The 21380-nt window shown below is 45.0% G+C and overlaps 1 protein-coding gene across 3 annotated transcripts in view; it reads left to right on the forward strand.

The window, feature by feature from the left end:
* Positions 1-21380, forward strand: part of A1CF (APOBEC1 complementation factor) — a 77925-nt gene that overhangs the window by 44905 nt on the left and 11640 nt on the right. For all 3 annotated transcript variants that reach the window (XM_040454219.1, XM_040454220.1, XM_040454221.1), the window contains 4 exons: positions 5157-5395; positions 10502-10666; positions 17715-17812; positions 20943-21216. In XM_040454219.1, coding sequence (XP_040310153.1) covers positions 5157-5395; positions 10502-10666; positions 17715-17812; positions 20943-21216 — 776 coding nt within the window. The remainder of the gene's footprint in view (positions 1-5156; positions 5396-10501; positions 10667-17714; positions 17813-20942; positions 21217-21380) is intronic.

The raw sequence follows: 21380 nt of genomic DNA on the forward strand, positions 1-21380 counted from the left end.
ACAGCCAGACCTGGAGGAAGACGATTCCAGAGAATAAGAACACCAAGGGCAACGTTTCCCAAGTGGGAACAAGCTCAGTGTGTTAGAGAACAGCACCGAGGAGGTGGAAACAGACGGGAGAGTTGAAGCCGATGCAGTTGGAGAGCCTTATACACCGCGATTCAAAATTTAGCTTTTATTCTAATAAAAAGGGGAAAACATTTCACTAGGTCCGTGCTTTTTAAACCAGAACTCTGGCTGTTGGGTGAAGTAACAGGTAGGCAAAGATGGAAAGGGGGAAGCTGCAGAGGGAGACTCATTTAGGTCTGGACGACAGATGATGGCAGGTGTACAGGGGCCGGCAGTGCAGGTGCTCAGAGAAGCCGAATCTGGGATGCCTTCTGGAGGTTGCACAGACAAGACGGGCTCCATATTGGATTGAGAGTACAAGCGATGTTCGAATTCAGGGAAGAAAGCTAGGATGTGGGTCCCAGTATCTGTGGATGAGATAGAGTCACTGAGATGGGAAAGAATGAGAGAATAGCCTGCTGGACACATGAAGAGCTGAGTTGGGGTGGATTTACATTCGAGATTCACGCGAGACGTCCCAGGGGAGCGGTTGAAGAAGTGATCGTCTGCATGATATCAGAGTCAGGACAGAGGTCACAGAGCCAGCCAAACATAGGTGATGTTGCAAATCATGGGACCAGTGGAAGGTTCCAGGGCACAATCGGCCCTGTGCAATCAATAATTGGCTTTTATCGGCTGGAAATATGACTAGCATCACGAAACGGAGTTCTAACACCTTCACATAGAGAGGGAACTGTCCTGAATCCTCTCATAAAGGAAGTCCTGGGCCACCTGGAAGAAAGATTAGTGGAACCGTTGAAAAGTAACAGCTTTGGGGTCAGACAGGCTTCGGCTGAGTGCCAGCAAGTGACATAACCTCTCCGAGCCTCAATGTCCTCCTCCCTAAAGTGGTGATATGAGTCCTCATTTCACAGGTGTTATTGTGGGGATGCTCTAAAGATTTTTCAATGTTTACTCCAGTGTGTGGAACTTGGTGATAGGTCAATAAATGACAGAACTCTTACATATTAGCACATTCATCAATTCCAAGATGCAGTTTTCATTGATTTCCTCTCTGCCTCTGAAAATTATTGTCATCCTAGACGTGAATAGAGAGTAGATTTCCTACAATTATCTTTTCCCTCACTTCCTTCCTCTACGCCCCAAATAAGTCGCGTATTATCCTCATAATTCTGTAAAATCAATTACCGGGTCATTTTTCTTAAAACTCTCCAGCCGTCGAGAGATTGACTGGATTGGCAACTGTAACAGCCCAGCCACCCCATCTCAAGGTCAGAGCCTGGAACCGGGGTTTGGAGGAAGGTATCCAGGAAGTTCTGCACATGCCTCCACAGATCCCAAAGAGTTCTGTCTGGAATGTGGAGGGTTGTCTGGCATGGGAACCAGGCGATCAGAGCACAGGTGCCTTCGGAGAAATCCTGGAACCTCGTGCAGCAAGTTTTACCATCGGCACATAATTACTCACGTGTTCTTGGCATCTGTTGTGGAAAATAATGCACCCCTGAACTGTTTTGGACAGGGCCACAGCAAGCTCTACTTTAATGTAACTTTTAAATATTCCAGCCACAGGGATCCGGGGATCGGAAGAGTCCCCACTCCTTGGTCTTTCATGGAGCCTAGACATCTTAAGAGCAAGAGTTACCCCCAAAATAGCTTTGAAGTTGAGGCGGATGTCGACTCAGCTACGTAGGGAATCAGCACGGGTCTCAACACGTTGTTACACCCTGGGGCCTGTCTGTGCTTTGGGAAGAGAGAGAGGCTATGAATAATGAACACAATCGATCCATTACAGTCCCTGACCCGTAACAGAATTCTCTGTGACTTTCAGGGTCTTCAACTATAAAAGAGGTAAAACGATACTTACCCCGTGGGGGCATCGTGAAACATAAATAGACCATGCAGCGAAGCTCAGTGCCTGGCACAGATCACATGCTCTATGAGTGTTTGCTGATGATTACAGCAGACAGGAGGAGGAGGGAGAAGAGAGGGAGGAGGAGGGGGAGGAGGAGGGGGAGGAGGAAGAGGAATATTGTAAAGCATCGGGAAAGAGAAAGCTGGTGAAAGTCAAAGTTCAGGTTGGATGCCAGAAGCAAGGGGAAGGCACAGAGGTACTTTCAAAATCACGGTGTGGGATAAATAGAATATGAAGCTGAAGAATAGATACCCTAGAGCCGTCCTCACCTGCTCCCGCTCTGCCTTGGATCAGTCCTGCCAGAGAGAGAACTTTTCTCGCAGAGAAGGATAAACTTCAACTGGCTCTTAGCCACCCTTTCTCAGGGGATCGATAAGGTTCTTTATGCGGAAAAGACCCACAATTGTCGTATCATCCTCCTCCTCAGCAAATATTCACGGAGATTTGTCTCATGCCTGGCTTCTAGAGACATGAAAGCCGTGCCCTCAGCTTGTGAGAGGTGGCTTTTCATCCCCAACCAGCGCTGGGAAAGTGCAGGACAAACCACACAGATTTAAAACTAGGACATGGAGGCTCCAGGCTCCACCTGCTGGCCACTGACACCTGACTGGCCCTCCCTCAAAAAGAAGAGACTTTCTAAAGAAATAGTATCTTGGAATAGAGGGGGGTTGAAGGTAAGCAAGCGAAACAAAAACAAAAATCCTGAAGATTACTTTATCCACCCTTCCCTCCCCCCCACCCCCACCCCCGGGAAAAACCACATTCCTGGGGCAATGTCCACCAGACTGTAATGGACCTGTCACACCTCTGATACTGGGTCCCCAGCTCTTCAGCAAAGCATGGAGGACAGCGGGGCAGGGCCCCCGTCCTGGTGACAGCACCTGCACAGGACTCGACACCACCAGCTCCCAGAAAGCAGAGCAACCCCCCACTCACCCAGCTGAGCGCCTCTGCTCATGACGCACGAGTCATTTCTGTTAATGGAACTTTACCCATTTTTAATAACTTCCTGTTATTAGAAAAGTCACACAGCCTGATATACCACAAATAGCAAAAGCCAAAATGAAAAAAAAAAAAAACATTAACGTGCAAACCATTCCTCCATAACCCCGTTGCCCCGAGATTATCACTATGTTGGCTCTTTATTGCCTTCCTAGGTTTTCAGCACCGTGTCCATCAAAATGGTCTCCTCACATATGTGTTTTGCCACTATTTTGAAGCCAGCAGCATATTGTGAGCCGTTTTTTTAACCAATAAATACCCTTCTACATTACTACCCATAATGTCTTTTGAGCATTCTACGGTAGAAATGCCCGTCTCTTGTTCAGCAGTGATTCTCAGCCAGGAGCAGTAGCATTCACCCAAAGGGACATTTAGAAAGATGAAGAGGCATTTTCAGACGACCTAACGGAGGCCATTAGGCTTTAGTGAGGAAGAACCCAGGGTGACGAGCCTGTTACGGTGCACAAGGAGGAAACGTCCAACCTCAGAGTCGATATCGTCTCAGCCAAGAGGCCTTACACCGGTCCTGGATGCTGGCATATTTTGATTATTTCCAATCTGGGGACTATTTTTTTTTTTCAATAGATGAAATTTATTGTCAAATTGGTTTCCATACAACACCCAGTGCTCATCCCAAAAGGTGCCCTCCTCAATGCCCATCACCCACCCTCCTCTCCCTCCCACCCCCCATCAACCCTCAGTCTGGGGACTATTTTATTTTATTTTATTTTTTTATTTTATTTTTTTTTAATTTTTTTTTCAACGTTTTTATTTATTTTTGGGACAGAGAGAGACAGAGCATGAACGGGGGAGGGGCAGAGAGAGAGGGAGACACAGAATCGGAAACAGGCTCCAGGCTCCGAGCCATCAGCCCAGAGCCCGACGCGGGGCTCGAACTCACGGACCGCGAGATCGTGACCTGGCTGAAGTCGGACGCTTAACCGACTGCGCCACCCAGGCGCCCCTAAGGACTATTTTAAGTAATAGCAGTGAATATCCTTACACAAAAATGTTGGTGTTCAACTCTTCCCTAAAGACACTCCCAGAAGGGGCACTATGTGCCCCCAAATCATATACAAAAGATTTCTGACACATTTCCCCAAATGTCCCCCCAGAAAAGCTTAATCTGCACTCTGCCGGTGGAGATGAACATTAACTTGCTAGTCAGCAACACCATAGAGAAGAAACGGGAACTGAACGGAGAGTCCAGAGGCCAATTTCCTCCCTTAAGATCTCTACCATCTGAAGCAAGCCACTTAATCTCTCAGAGCCTCGAGTTTTTCATCTAGAAAATGGAAACAGCATCTGTTCTGCCCATATCACAGGTTTAGCGTAGGCCAAGTAAGATGCTACGTGAAAATTTCTAAGGCGTGTCAGAATAGCTTCCCCGTTGGGCTGGCGAGGACAGGGAGCAGCCAGGTTTGCAAGTTCATGACCGTCCCCACCCAGGCAGGCAGAGTGAGCAACGTGGGCCAAGGTGCAGCAGCCCCAGTATCGGGAATTATCCTGGGTGGTGAGAAAACACTATGAAGACCAAACATGTCACATCTGCAGGACTTATCAGGTCCATGCTCACATGTCTTCAACTTCTTCTTTTTTTTTTTTTTTTTGGAAAAAATTTTAATGATTATTTATTTTTGAGAGAGGGAGAGAGCGAGCACAAATGGGGGAGGGGCAGAGAGAGAGGGAGACACAGAATCAGAAGCAGGCTCCAGGCCCCGAGTCATCAGCACAGAGCCCAACGCGGGGCTCCAACTCATAGACCGGGAGATCATGACCTGAGCCGAAGTCGGACGCTCAACCGACTAAGCCACCCAGGCACCCCAAGGTGGACTTAGCTTTTAAAGAGCTATTTATATTTAAAAAAATTTTTTTTAACATTTATTTATTTCTGAGAGACAGAGCATGAGCAGGAGAAGGGCAGAGAGAGAGAGAGAGAGAATGGGAGACACAGAATCCGACACAGGCTCCAGGCTCTGAGCTGTCAGCACAGAGCCCAACATGGGGCTTAAACCCACAAATTATGAGATCGTGACCTGAGCTGAAGTCGGATGCTTAACCGACTGAGCCACCCAGGGGCCCCTCGTGTCTTCAACTTCTTAAACCTCAATCACACAGGATTCTTGCCAAGCAGAATGCCATTCATTCATTCGTTCATTCATTATTTTTGCAGAAATGGGCGTCTCTTAGGGGTGTGCGCCAGTGTGGACAACTGCCGGTTGTTTGTCGGGGGGATCCCCAAGACCAAAAAGCGAGAAGAGATCTTAGCGGAGATGAAAAAGGTCACCGAGGGAGTCGTCGACGTCATTGTCTACCCGAGCGCCGCAGATAAAACCAGAAACCGGGGCTTTGCCTTCGTGGAGTACGAGAGTCATCGGACAGCTGCCATGGCCCGAAGGAAGCTGCTGCCAGGTTGGCATCCCCTCCCCAAAGAGAAGGTTCCTCTGCTCTGCCTCAGGCTGCTGTGTGCCCTGCAGAGGAGGTATCTGCTGGGTGTGGTTGGCTTGCTCTGGAGCTTTGCTTCTGCGCTTTCCTAACTCCCTTCCCCTTCTTATCTATGTTACCGTAGACTAAGCTCCCTGAAGTTTTCACCGAATGGGTTCTGGAAAACATGCCCTTAGTCTAATGCACTTGCCCTGGGGACTTCCAGAGCTAGGAGCTGCAGCAGCCCTGTAACAAGGTGTTAAAGTGAGGAATCTTCTCAAAAGTGAATATATACATTATTTTTCTATACAGATGCTGTTGTCAGGCTTACTAGAAATGGAGGAGGTTGTTCATTACAGTGTAGAATAAGCCTGCAAGCGACACATTAGCCTGATGGCAATTAAGTGACATGAACTCATACCGTGACTCTTCCGTGTCTAATGTGGGGCTGGGGGCAGGGTAGAAATAACAGCCCTCCACAGAAAGGCACCTAGTAGGTGCTACAACCACAGGGTGGGTCCTGTTTGGGCAACAGCCACCAATTCCAGAGATTAAAAGACTCCAACAAGGCCGTCCCTCAGTCAGATCAGCTTAGGGTAAATTGTTGAAAGTCCTCTGCCCATTCTAAAATAGTCACCAAAATTTACACAAAGTAAGGTATTAAGAGGCATCGATACTAAAATGAGAGGATTTCAAGAACGCCAGAGTGGACACATTGGAATCAACTCTTCTCTTGAACACCATGGAAAAGCCATGAGAATTAAAGACAAAACAACCACCACCTAGATTTACATTGTCCACATACACATCCTTACAAACAAGCCATGATGAAGTCACAGGGATGGAAGGTACAGAGTCGGAATGTAGTCAATGGTACTGTAACGACATTGTAGTCAATGGCGTTGTATGGGGCCATGGTAGCGACACTTGTGGTGAGCATAGAGTTGTCCGGTCACTATGCTTTGCCCCTGGCACTAGGGTAACATGGGTATCAACTATACTTCAGAACATAAACAAGTGTTAACTCAATGAGAGCATTCACCCTCTAGAAGTTTGCAAAATTGGAAGACGGCTTCTGATCTTGGGGAAGACTTTTTATCCATATTTTCATGGAGGCAGCTTATAAGGGAAAAGATAGGAAACAGCCCCCAAATTTGCTGAGTCCTTTAGAGAGATGGGCATTTTTAATGTCGATGCTTCCTTTCACTACTCCGTCACCACCCGATGGTCAGACCTGTGCCGCCCAGGCACAGAGAATCGCGGGCCCTCCTCATGAGGCACCCTTAGCCTTTTGGTGACCTGAACTTCATCTCTGGTGTCTTCTTCAACTCTTCTCTGTTCAACAGTTCTGCCATAAAAAAGTTCCTTGTATCCATACTGACCTCAGACTACCCGTAGAGTCTCAAAACATTTATTCCCAAACATAGACTGTTTTCAAACACTCGAGATTATTCTTCCCGCTCTGTTCTTCTGGACGTACCCCACCATCTGCCTACTCCATTCTGAACATTACCCTCAGGTCACTGTTTCCAAATATCAGGTCATCTTTTCTACAATTCTTGCCAATAGTAGGAATTTGATCTCTATGTGTGGAGAGACTGAATGATGCCACTCTGTCCCAAGGGGGTTGGGGAGCACAGCAGTGAAAGACGGTCCAAAATGGGAGAAAGATAGTTTTCAGGACCCAGTGTTCCTAAAGAACTAAAATATCCCCTCAACTTCCTGTCCTCAAAGAAAAGAGCATATCGACCCATGAAAGTGCTTCTCTCTACCTGCGCAGTCTACTGCCCCTTTGGACACTCTACCTATTACCTCACCATACAGTCAACAACAGAGGATTTCGGTCACTGACTGTCCTCTGGAGGGCCTAGTCAGAAAGAAGGAGATCTTTACTAAACGTGATAAGCAAGGACCACAAGAAGCTTTTCCTTCTTCGTTGATTCAGACTTAGAGACAGACAGAAAATTGCTGTCGAACACGATGTATTGCCTCCCAGCCACCTACCTTCCCAGGTGACAGCAGCAGCCCTCTCTGGACATTGCAAGTTTGCAGAGGCGTGCGTCAAACAAAGTCATTGCATCCAACTGAGAGGCCAGCAGAACATTCAAAGGATACTCTGAGGAAAGCCCTAGCGTCAGCCTGCACGGGGACCACCTGGAGGGTTTGTCAAAGTGCAGCTAACCAGGCCCCACCTCCAGGGTTCCGGAGTCAGAAGGTCAGGTATGGCGTCTGCCGATTTGCCTTCGTAACAAGTTCCCAAGATGCTATGCTTCTGAGACCATGAGTCTGAGAACCTGCAATCTAAGTCAATGACTGTCCCTCATGGGCCGCAGATCTGAATAACCTGAGGACGCTTTGAAACAGTACCAGAAACCAAATCAATCTCTCCTCAGCTGAATCTGCTTCTCTGGAGCACTGGTGTTTTCAGTTTTCCAGATGACCTTGTAGTGGAGCTAGTTTTGCGATCCAGTGCTAAATCCTCCAACGAAGGGTTCTGGCCATCACCTGCATGGGAAGTCAACAAGTACACGTGGAAACCACTCAGCACGGGAGCATTTACTAAGACTCTACAATGTGCTTTGCTCTCTTCTGAAGGAAATTCTTAAAAAAAAAAATCAAACCTAACTATTTCACTCAAAGAGTGCACACTCTGAGGAAACTAGACACACAAGAAAAGAGACCAAACAAAAAAGTCCCTTATGTGTATCATCTTTTATTTTCACAACAGCACTGGGTAGTGACTTTGATTATCCCAATTTTATAAATGAAGAGATTGATGGTTAGGAAGGTGGTGTCCTAGCCAGGAAGGCGATCTGATATTTGAACTTGTCTGGCTTCAGAGGCCATGTTTCCAAATCCCTCTGCAACACTGACTTTCAGGGGGATGTTTGAGATCACTGCTTACCGTACCTCCTCTCATTTCTGTCCACTTCAGCCTTCTGCAGATTTTCAGGCCAGCTGAAGGCAGACTGTAGTTCCAGGCCAGGAAGGCTAGAGCAGTGTTCTCAACTTTGGCTGAATTAACTGAGGTGATTTTAAGAATCCTGAAACCCGGACCACTCATATCAAATTTGGGAAGGAGAGTCCTGGGGTCAGTGATGAGCTGGTCAATCTTTTTTTTTTTACTTAGGTTTATTTATTTTGAGAGAGAGAGAAAGAGTGCAAGCAGAGAAGGGGCAGAGAGAGAGGGGGGGTGCGGGGAGAGAGAGTCCCCAAGCTAATAGCACTAACAGGGTGGAAGCCAATGCAGGGCTTGATCTCACGAATTGTGAAATCATAACCCAAGCTGAAATCAAGAGTCAGATGCTCAACCAACTGAGCCACCCAGGCGCCCCTGAGCTGGTCAATCTTTAACAGGCAACTCCCAGAGAAAATCCAAAGTCCTGCCTTGTAGTATGTGTAGATTCCCATGGTATTAACAGTCCCACTGTGGCTGATTTCAAACCACCAAGATGGCATCCACTGGCTCACACAATTCTGAAAACTTAACAGTCCAGTGTTGCAAGTGGAAAGGAACTGGGTCCAGCTCAACAATGAGTGGGACTCAGGTTGGGTATTTCTCAAGGCCCTTACAGTCTGAGGCCAACGCTGAGAAGCCCTCAGCTACAGAAACCAGGGGGATCTTGGGCTAGGACAGTCAGCAAAGACTATGTAAAACACAGAAAAGAAAGGGAAGGAAAACAAAGCAAAAGGAGTGAAAGGAAAAGGAAGGGGAAGGAATAGAAGGGAGCAGAGGGAAGAAGAGGGAAGAGAGGGATGAAGAAAACTATCCCCTGGGATGCAGGGCAGGTAGCTAGCCACTGGGGTCCCACAAGAACCAGCCCCTCTGGGATTAGCTAGCTCATGTAAACGTGTCTCTTTTTTGTTCGGGTTTCAGGGAGTCAGTGCCACAGATGGTTTCACTAACTGCTTTCCAAAGAAAAAAAAGATGCCTTTTGATTGAAAATAATTGCCTCCCATGTGGAATAATAATTGAACAACTGAACCCTTACCAACACTGAAAATTTCTGATTGTGTTCTCTCAAGCTTTTTATTGCTTCCAGGCTGTAGCTTGTTCCTAAACAACTAATAAAAAACACACCAGACTTCCAATCAAATTTAGAAGTTGAGTTGACCCCCTATCACTTCAGCTGGGCTCTGCCCTGTGTAGGGGTCCAGGGCTGGGTAACCCCAAAACACAAAGGAGCCATGAAGAAGTGAAGTGGGTCTGGGCAAGTTAGTCATCCCTCTAAAGCTCATTTCCTCTTCTGTAAAATCGAGACAGTCACTCCCCTCCCCCAGAGAGTTACTGTGAGCGGGAACCAAGGTAGCATATGGAAAACACAGTATATAGTGCAAGACACTCAATAAATTGCAACGGTAGAAATACAAAAATATACGTAGTCATGGGGAACAACTACCCCTTTAAAAAGAGTTCGGTTTCTCATCATAGACCCTTCCATTACTCTTTGTCTTCTCAATCGGGATCAAGAATGTTTCTGCCAATTCCCAAGTTGCCCGTGTGCAGCCAGAGAACTAGGCATGAACACAGATGATTGGAGCCCTGACCAAGCATAAGGGACAGAGAACAAACCAGGGTTGCCTGAGCCCTGCTCACTCCTGCCCACACACCACGGGTTTTTAGACTGCTCGGTGGTGGCACCTGGTCACGCAGATTCTAGAAGCAGCAGACATACTCCCTAATGCCCTTAATGCTTCGTGAAGTCAGACTCTATGTCCAAGCCCTAAATCCATTGTTTCTCTTCTCTTCTTCTGCCATCTCACTTTCAAAGACTTACTTTCCCCGTGAGAGCTGTTCAAAGACCCAAACCTGCCCATCGTGGTCTCACTTCTGCCCCATTCCAAACCACATCCCGGTTCCCTTTGTATGCAATTATCACTGTAAACCATCTGTCACACAGAAGTCCCTTCTAGTCAGCTCTTCCATTTATTTGGACTGTTTCTTGAAATCAGTATCCACCTCTTTTAATATTTGTCTTCGTGCTCAGTCAAGACCATAAGCAGCTGCTGAAGTTAAAAGGCCATCTCCGTGAACCGAGATGGCATTGTCCTGGTTTCTATATAACTAATCATACCTGTGATCCTTTTGAGCAGGAAGAATTCAGCTCTGGGGACATCCTATCGCAGTAGACTGGGCAGAACCAGAAGTAGAAGTTGACGAAGACACAATGTCTTCGGTGAAAATCCTGTATGTGAGAAACCTGATGCTGTCTACTTCTGAAGAGATGATTGAGAAAGAATTCAACAATATTAAACCAGGTGGGAAATACCATACAAGATGACTGTTTTGAAATGTGCTCTGAAAACACTTAGGCTTGAGATGACTTCCCATAACTTTAAACAGGGCCGGCTTCGTGTGGCACTCTCATAACTGCGTGAGGACGACAAACACCATATTTCAACCTTGGATCAGAAAATAGGGGCATGTGGTCCATAACATTGATCAACATTATAATTTTACAATTATCTGTGTGATGCCTTAATTAACACACATTGCCTTCACTAAACTATAAATTCCAAGAGAGTTTTTTAGCTTCTATTGTCTCCTCAGCCCTTATCTCTGTGCCAGGTCATAGTAGACACTCACTAAATATTGACTGTGTTGATGAATGCATGGCCATAACTCTGGATCTGAGGCAGGGCTTCTCGGCCTCAGTACTCTTGATGGTTTAGGCCATATAATTCTTGGTCATGGGACTCTGTCCTGCACATTACAGGAATTTTAACAGCATCCCACACCTCTATCCACTAGATGCCAGTCGCAAGCTGTAATAATCAAAAATGTCCCCAGACATTTACCCTGGAGGGAAAAATTGCCCCAAGTGGAGGACCACTGGTCTAATGCAACATGATTGTGACTTTAGGTACATAAGGAGGGAGGCAAGAATTAATTCTAGGAGACTCATTTGGGTGAAGAGGAGGAGGAAGGAACTGAACCATGAGATTCAGTCCTTATCACTTTTTTCTCATATGGGAACTATAACAGTGAGACAGTAAAACATCTCACGAAACAATGTCCAAATAATCATTTCCCAAAGCCAGCTCTGTGGAACATTAATTCTATGGACTGTTAGTAGATGCTTCTGATAAAAGAGACCCATGGTCAAATAAATTTGTAAACAACAATTTCACCAACATCGGACAGATTTTTTTTTTCATTGTGGGACTTATCAGAGTCCTTAACCTTCTAATATGCTTTGAAAGTATCCAAAAGAAGAGATGTAGGATGCCTCATTTCCCAAATTTTTGGAGTACAGATCTCGTTTTTTTTGGCTACTCATCTTGTGGAATTAGCATGTTTTGGGACACGCTCTGGCTAAGTTTATCACCGTGGGGACACCTTTCCATAAATTAAAATGTTTCTGTCTCCAGGTAGTAATTCTCTGCTTTGTTGATAAGCATGAGCCATGGTGCCATCATGTTAAGTCGGCTGGAGAACGTTCCCCTCGTGTGTTCCTGTTGCCAACTCTGGGTGCCATGTCAGGTGTGATAGAATGAGCTGATGATTTGTTCCGAAGATAATTAGTAAGGATGCCACTTCTCGCTGTTGAAAGATTCACCAGATTCTTTGTTTGCCAGCCTTTGGGAACTCTGCCAACTTCCTGCCATTCTAGTGTAATGGTGTGGCCCCATGCCCCCAGCTGTGAGTCCATTACTAACATAGAGACTGCAAGTGGCTGGCTGCTGACTGCTCACTTATGCTCCAGGCATTGCCACGGGCACTTTCCCAGCACGTGTCATTTATTCAGCACCATGACTCCAGGATATAGGTTACTCTGTCACTCCCATCGTAAAAATGAGAAAACCAGAACCCAGAGCTGTTAAGTAGCATGCTCAGGGTCATACAACTTGCAAGGGGCAAATCCCAGATTAGAGTCCAGGTCTGGCCAAGACCATGTTCTTCACAACTCTGTGACCTCCATGCCCCATCCTTACTGCATTCATTCACTCATTCATTCAACTGTCATTACTTCAGTAGCTCCTATGTGCCAGGCACTGTGGGAGGAGTGAACAGGTGTGAGGTGTGTGTGGGAGGAGTTCAAGATACTCCAGAAGAATAACAGCAATGACAGCCCGCCCTTGTGGTGCAGAGAGACTCGTGTTTAAGAGGAGTAAAGCGTGAGCTGAGGTACGAAAGTTGACGCATTTGTGGGCAGAGGAATGAGACATGCGTGTGTAGATGCTGCTCCCGCTTTGTGTTGACTTCCGACCTTCTTATTTTTATTCAATACTTTTTTTCCCAATCTTTTCAATAAATTGTATTGAGAGAATGGCACGTCCACATGCAAATAACACAGTTGGACTGGATTGATATGAGATATAAAGTTAAATCAAAAGGGATCAGAGACTGATCAAAACAAAGCTAGTATTATAAAAACACTAGAGGAACATACAGGGCAAAGCTTCATGGACATTGGATGTGGCAATAAATTCTTGGATGGTATTAAAAGTAGAGGCGACAAAGAAAAATAGATTAAATGAACTATATACAAATGAAAAAGCGCATCAAGGGACACTTTCAACACTGCAAAAGCAACCCACAGAATAAGAGAAGACACCCGCAAACAATATAGCCGGTAAAGGATCAACATCCCAAGTATATCAAGTGCGCCAATAAGTCAACAGCTAAAAATTAAGACAAGTAAAACTTCAACTATATACTTGTCCACAAAACGCTATTGTCCAATTACCACATACACATAGCCCATAAGCCCATTAAAAGATGCTCAACATCCCTCGCTATGCACCAGGAAAATGTAATCCAAAGCCATTTCCTGCCTCCCAAGATAGCAAGAGTAGCAGTAGTAATCGAACAAGAAGAAGACACAGAAACATTGGGGAGTTTGTGGGGCAATTAGAACCATGTGCCCTGTAGCTGGAAATACAAAACTGGTGCCGCCTCTGTGGAAAACTACACGCTGGGTACTAACGAACGTACGATTACCAGCAGCGGAACAACACTCAGACCTAAACCATACGGGAGTGTTGAAACGCGCAACTTGAATGAACCTCGGAGACCTTATCCCAGTGAAACAAGACAGTCAAAAGGACGTACGCCATCTGATGCCAGTTATATGAGGTGCCTAAAGTCGTCACATTCGTAGAGACAGAGTGCAGAATGGTGGTTACCCAGGGACAGGGGACAAAGGATTCAGAAATAATTATTTCATAGACACAGCGTTTCAGTCGGGGTTCATAAGACGGTTCTAGAAATGGACGGTGATGATAGCTGTACATGGTATTTTTTGATCTAATTAAAACACGACCTTTTTTTGTTTGCTTTTTTGTCCTACTAGTTATAATGAAGATAATAAATGCTAGCGCTCTCTCCCTCTCCACCTCTCTCCCTCTGATGGCACAACTCAGGGCTCTATAATGATGTGTGGCGGCTTCTTGGCACTCCACAAGAGAATATGAATTATACGGGATGGATAACTAGCAGACATCTGCTGTATTAGGAATAAAAAGTCAGAGCTGAACTGGTTTATTTTCCAGTGGAAAGGGTGTGTTTGTACTTCTCTCGGAAAATATATGGGGAGAAACAGGAAAATAACACTTTAAAAATCCTATTTAAAGTTTGGGTCCCTCGGAAAAGCCCGAATATTCCTGGCAAATATTCGACCGTCTTGTTTTAACCCCGATTAGCCTGGAAATATTGTACTGCCACTCAGAGAGATCAATGACAATCAGAACAGGAACTGGGGCTGAAAATGTACGTTCTTCCCCAGCGTAGCCTAAGGGTATGCGCGGAAATTCCAATTATAGTCATTCTACAAAATCTGATTTCTCTAAAACAGTTTAGCGTCAGAATCCGCAGGAGGGGCTTGTGAAAACAGACTGCTGGCCACCTCGCCCCATCCCCACTCCCCCGCCCCATGGTTTCTGAGTCATGGGTCCGGGGTGGACCTAGGCTGATACTTGCTGGTCAGAAGACCACACTTGGAGAACCACACCCCTCTGATAATCCTCCTTGGGATCCCAGGTGTGTTTCTCTTCAGGTACTCGATGTGCTGCTCTTCAGAGTGCTATTTTTCTAATTCCCCGTATTAGGACTTCAGAGTCTTTTCACCATTGCTGACGATGACCACGGGCATTTTGTTTTCCTCCACCCTCTGCCAAATGACGATCAATCAGTAAACAAACTCCTCTACACTAAAGAAGGGGCATACGATAATAAGCCAGATGGTCAATACCATTGCAGAGAAAACCAAGCTCACACGCTCAAATTTGTTTCACGGGGCTACCTTTTCATACAGTAACATTTCCAAGATCAGGTGTAGCTGAAAAGTATTGCTCAAAAATGCCAGTCTGTTTCCTTGTCTACGAACAGAATTTGAGGACATTTAGATCCATTGTCATCTGAAATGCCACCTAACTAATAGGAACAACGGAAGTTGGCGTGCGAATTGACTAGTAATATTCGTTCATCCCATGTCTGTTTATAGAGCATCCTCTGTACACAAGGGAGGAGGTAGGACCTAGGTGAAGACAGTACCGAGATGGCCCCAAAGGAGATCTCGTTCTCGGGGGGCTACCAGTCTAGTGGAGCCTAGATGAAGGACAGGACTGGAGAACGCACAGGGCAAAGACTGGACAGACAGAGGTCCTTATCGGCCCACCTTTGACTTCTCAGTCACCAGGACAAGCCATGGGGTTACGTCATGAAAATTACCCTCCCCGACCCTGGAGGAATGAAGACAGTGTGCTGGAAATTCAGGGAATTACGTGTCCCATGCTTCATGGTCTCAATTGCCTTTACGTACGTTCTCCGCCGAGCCGGACAATTCTGCTCTCTACACCCTTTGCCAGAAGAAGTCAAGTGCCGGATGCAGAGGGAAGAGAGAGGGCCACGATGGTTTTACATCATCCTGACAATACAGCTCTACCATTGTTCCAAAAGAAGATAACATACAGCCGTTGAACCACGTGGCAGAGTAAAACGTCTAACTGTCTTTGTGACCTTGAATCTGACAGGATAGATGACTGAGCTTTGATAGGGAGGCGACAAAAGGAGAACCCTCATGTCCTCTTCTGGGCCCCCCTGGGAAAGTGTCCCATCCTATGTGATGTCTGGGAACTTACGAGAGGAGAAGAAACCACATCTCTCAAGACACACCCACGTGAGTGTCACTAAAAGAGGACAGTTGTCACACTAAACTACTAACAAGTTAATGTCAAAGAAGTTTCCATTTTACCTTCACTCTAGGTGAAACTTCTATTTAAAAAATTTTTTAATGTTTATTTATTTTTGAGAGACAGAGTGCAAGTGGGGAAGGGGCAGAGAGAGGGAGACACAGACTCTGAAGCGGGCTCCAGACTCCGAGCTGTCAGCACAGAGCCCGACGTGGGGCTCGAACTCACGAACCGCAAGATCATGGCCTGAGCCAAAGTCACACGCTTAACTGACTGAGCCACCCAGGCGCCCCGAAACTTCTATTTTTAAAACTGAGTAGGCAACAATATTCTCTAACAACATGTTCATAATCAAGGTAAAATATAAAGTTCAACCGTGTTGGTAAAACGTTTCTTTCTTTTTTATTTTCATGTTGCCATTAGCACCTGCAGCAGTCTCTCTACATTAAAATAGGTCAGGTCAATTTGTTATTTTTTTATTACACAAACAATAGAAATAAACATTGCACATGTTTGTATAATGCCAAAGAATATAAATTAACATGTGAAAGTCCCCTTCATTCTCTGCAAATTTTCTCCCCATTCCTTACATAACCTGTATTAACAGTTTGGTTTCCAGCTCTCTTTCTCTGTGTGTGTGTGTGTGTGTGTGTGTGTGTGTGTGTGTGTATCCATATTTCTCTGTACATATACATGGGTTGGGATTTTGAAAACATAAATGTTACAAAATTATACTTACTATTTTACAAATTTTTGAATTTCACAATAGTTCTTAAATCTTTCCGTGTAAGCATACATAGGTCTATCTTTTCTCTTTAAAGACTCATTTCTTTTTTTTTTTTATTTGTTTGAGAGAGAGGGTTGGGGGAGGGGCAGAGAGAAAGGGAGACACAGAGAATCCCAAGCAGCCTCCACACCGTCAGCACAGACAGTGGGATGCGGGCTCCATCCTGCAAACTGCGGGATCATGACCTGAGCCGAAACCAAGAGCTGGACGCTTAACCAACTGAGCCACCCAGGCGCCCCTAAAGACTTATTTCATTTGGTATGAAGTACCAGATTTAATCACTCTCAGGAGAATGGACTTTAAGTTGTTTTAGTTTTGCTACCACAACAGTGAGAGCTAATGTCCTCATATATGATCCTTTTGGACATAGGAGTGCTTCTGTAAAAGATGTCCCTCAAGGGAGAATTCTTGGATATCTACATTGTTTCCAACATGTAGATATTATGAACAGCAGGGAAAGAACTGTCTTGGTTTTCAAATGTTCTTTCAGAAACTACCTTTTTTTTTTTATCAAAAGACTATCAGAGAAGCAGGTAAGAGATCAGAGTTCCAGTTCCTAGCTGTGTGAACCCTTACAAGTTCACCTTCCTTGTTAGAACCTTAGATTCCTAATCTTTAAGTTAAAAATAAATTAAGGTCAAGTGAATTTTTATTTTTTTTTAATATTTTTAAGTTTATTTATTTTGAGAGACAGAGAGCAAGGGGGGAAGGGAAGAGAGAGACAGAGAGAGAGAATCCCAAGCAGGCTCAACACTGTCAGCACAAAGCCTGATGCGGGGCTCGAACCCACAAACTGCAAGATCGTGATCTGAGCCAAAACTAAGAGTTGGACACTTAACCGACTGAGCCACCCAGGCACCCAAGGTCAAGTGAATCTCTAAAAGCTTAAAGTAAAGCATTGCTAAAGTCTCTCCTAATTCTAAAGTTGTACTACATAAATCAAAAGAAATAAAATATTTGTCTGGGGGAAAAGCCATAAAATTTTATAAGGTAATCGCCTAAATATATATTTATAGGATGACCAATAGTTCAAAACAATTGAAAAACTATTTTACCAAGTATAAGTTACTATTGTTTACATTATATAGAGACAAAATAAGATAATGCTTCTACTCTTAAAGGTCTTATAATCTAGGAAGTGGAAAACACAAATCTATAATAATATGGAAGAATATAGGTGATATAAAAAAATTACAAACAAAAGCTGCTACTGAATGTGTACAATTGTAAACCTGGACATAGCAAACATTCTCAAGGAGAACTTAACCTAAATAATAAGTCTCAAAAAAAAAAAAATCAAATACTCTTGGAAGCCAAATGCTAAAATGTACCATTCTCGGTGTTGTCTCAAGGTTGCTAATGGGGCTACTTTCTCTCTGTTTACAGGTGCTGTGGAGAGGGTAAAGAAAATCCGCGACTATGCTTTTGTGCACTTCAGCAGTCGAGAGGATGCAGTTGAGGCAATGAAAGCTTTAAATGGAAAGGTAATATAGGACAATGTGCGTGCACACACACACACACACACACACACACACACACACACAAGTTCCACCCAAGTTTGGTGTGGAAATTTTGTTCAAAAGAACGATCCCACAAGTCTGTGTCACTCAGGCTTTCTCTACCTCTAACATGACTGCCTCGATCCATTGAAGATGAACAGAAGAGTCAGCGACAGAAAACACCATGGAGATGTGACTCCTGTGTCCAGCCCTGTCTCTAATTTGGGCTGATTTGAACAAGTCACCGCCCCTCAACTTCCTTCCCAAGTGGGGGATTGGAGTATTGGCGTAGGTTATTTCAAGGTGTTTTTCTCAGGTGCAACTTTCTGTCATAACTTTGAGAGATTATCACCTCAGTAGTGCAGTATTTTGGAGGCTGATGACCAGAAAAGATGTCAAGTTCACTGCTGTCAGTCTGCCCTCAGAGTTTTGATCTCCCTACTCTGGAAGGCTTTGGGTCTCTTCACCTGGCCAAGAATAAGGTCCAGGAAGAAGCTAGTTTCTAAGTCCTTTCTCCTGACTTGTAAATAGAAACCAATATAATATTTACTTACCAATGCAAAAAACATTAAAACCCTTTGGGGCACCTGGGTGGCTCAGCCAGTTGAGCGTCCAACTCCAGCTCAGGTCATGATCTCGCAGTTTGTGAGTTCAAGCCCCGCGTCGGGCTCTGTGCTGACAGCTCAGTGCCTGGAGCCTGCTTTGGATTCTGTGTCTCCCCCTCTCTCTTTCCCTTCCCTGCTCACACACTCTCTCTCTCTCTCTCTCTCTCTCTCCTTTCGCTGCCCTTCCCTCCCCCATTCTCTCTCTCTCATTTTGAATAAGGGCTTGATGGAGGGCGGGAAAGGAAAGTAGGAGAAATCTCCATGTAGGGCTATGGGGCATGAATTGAAAACATCCAGGAACTGATTGGATGTCGGAGTGAGCAGGAGCCATTGGCTGGTTTTCAATATGGGGGATCAGGATGATACTGTGGGGGAAGCCAGGAAAGGAAACCTATTTAGAGAGAAAGGGGATGAACTGAGCTTTGCATGTGGTTCTCTATTCTAGAAATACTTGTGGATGTCTCTGATGTGTAAGGAATTTTTCGGGGCTTGGGAATATACCAATGAATAATGTATCACCCTAGCTCTTGAAACGTCTAGAGCAAATCACTAAAAGACAATACTGGGTTTAAAACACTCAAGGGGCGCCTGGGTGGCTCAGTCGGTTAAGCATCTGACTTTGGCTCAGGCCATGATCTCACAGTGCAGGAGTTCAAGCCCCACATCAGTCTCTGTGCTGACAGCTCAGAGCCTGGAGCCTGCTTCAGATAATCTGTCCTCCTCTCTCTGTTCCCCTCCCCCACCCATGCTCTCTCTCTTTCTCTCTCAAAAATAAATAAATGTTAAAAAAAATTTTTTAAACCACACCTACGGGGACAATGAAGCACAAATTCTATTACAATATGGAACCTGACTTTGCAGTAAAGAATCATTCCATTAAAAATATCTCTTGATAGGAAGGTCTATAAGCAGAGACCTATTTGGGTCTCTCTCACCTTCCTCAAGACAGGACTGAAGATAAAGAATCTTATTACCAAGACCACCCCCTTCCTTTGATACTCTGATCTGTTGCTTCTAATTATATCAACACCATTGTAAAGATAGGTGAATATCATCAGGATTCTCTCTCAGTATATTCCAACTAACATATTCAAGACTGGCTCTTGCTGCTAAAAAGTAGGGCAGATATAGGAAACTAAGAACAAGTTGCCCCAAGGCTGACCAAAATGGTCACAACAACCAAGAAGCACAACTTTGTCCGGCCAACCTCAATGACCCCAGAATGGACTGAGGCTCTCACCAAATGGCGAGCTGCTATGACAGAGAATCCTTGCATGAACACTTCGTATCATTCCTTTTCTTTATAAAAAATAGAGGCTCACAACATTCTTATTCAGAGGAAGCTACAAATGCTTCCACGCAACACCTTGTCCCATTGATAAGAAATACGTCAATCCGTCAAGCATTTGTTGAGAGCCATCTTTGTCTCGTGTTGGCAAGCAAGAGAGAAAAGTGAGTGGCACACATAGATCTACACACATCCATTATCTTCCACGTCGGGATCTGTTTGCAAAATGTTAGAAACTTGGGGCAGAAGCAAACACCACCCCAATAATTCTTGAGGACACATTTTAAGAAGTGCATGACTTGAGAAATCACGGTGCTTCCCCTGGCTTCTCTGCCAGTTCCCAGCTGTGCAACAGATCAAAAGGTTGCTTCACGGGTACCTGGGGGGAAAGTACAGTGGCCTCCTTGATCCCTCTTCCCTGAGTAAGGCCCCATTTTTAAGTCTCTTTTCTTTTCTAGTAAAAACTTACCTGTTGTGTAGCCGCTCTACGAAGTAAGCCATTTAGGGGCACCTGGGTGGCTCAGTCATTTGAGCATCCAACTTCGGCTCAGGTCATGATCTCACGTTTCGTGAGTTCAAGCCCCACGTCAGGCTCACTATGATCAGCGTGTCAGTGCAGAGCCCGCTTTGGATCCTCTGTCCTCCTTTCTCTGCCCCTCCCCCGGTCAGGCTCTCACTGTCTCTCTCTCTCTCTCAAAAATAAACAAAACGTTAAAAAAAGAAGAAGTAAGCTATTTAACTGGCTGGCAGCTGGAACGACCTGACTAGGCTACCCGTGCCAACGTGCTAACAACCAATAAGATTTCCTTATTGGTTTCCTTTCACCTTCTTTGTGCTGTGCTAAGTAGTAAAGATTACGTTCCACCCATTATTAACCTAAAATTTCTTAGAATTGCATAACATGTAATTTAAAACATATGTATCTCATAAAACTATCACATAACTCTCTGTTGCAATGACTGTATTCGCATAATTTATAACCCATATGTCAGCAGACAGTGATCAGTTTGTCACTGTGAAACCTGGTGCGTATTATGTGCAACGTACCAACTCAGGAAAACTCAACTGACCCACAAACGTGAACCGATAAAGAGACAAGATATGTGTAAGCGAAACAGCGAACAGAGCAGCAAATTGACTAACGCTCAGGAGACTAGGGCTCAGCCGCACTGGGTTGCCTTTATATCTTCTGATGTTGTTTCTTCTTTGCTCTCTACAACAGGTGCTAGATGGTTCCCCCATTGAAGTGACCCTAGCCAAACCAGTGGACAAGGACAGTTACGTTAGGTACACCCGAGGCACGGGCGGAAGGGGCGCCATGCTGCAAGGAGATTACACCTACTCTTTGGGCCATGTTTACGATCCCGCCACAACCTACCTTGGAGCTCCTGTCTTCTATGCCCCTCAGGCCTATACAGCAATTCCCAGCCTTCATTTCCCAGCCACTAAAGGACATCTTGGCAACAGGGCCATTATCCGAGCCCCTTCTGTTAGAGGTAATGCTCATCAGCTCTTGCCCTGGAATAACTCTACAATTTCAAATGATTTGTATTGCAATAGCCTTAGACAAATTGGATGGGTCCACCGGGAGAAAAGGACTGGAAAATTGTTCATGAAAAATCAAATATTATTATATCAATAGTTGTCCTTTCATAAAAAT

The sequence above is a fragment of the Herpailurus yagouaroundi genome, unplaced genomic scaffold (genome assembly GCF_014898765.1).
Source record: "Herpailurus yagouaroundi ecotype Mexico unplaced genomic scaffold, PumYag 211, whole genome shotgun sequence".
NCBI classification, from domain to species: Eukaryota; Metazoa; Chordata; class Mammalia; order Carnivora; family Felidae; genus Herpailurus; species Herpailurus yagouaroundi.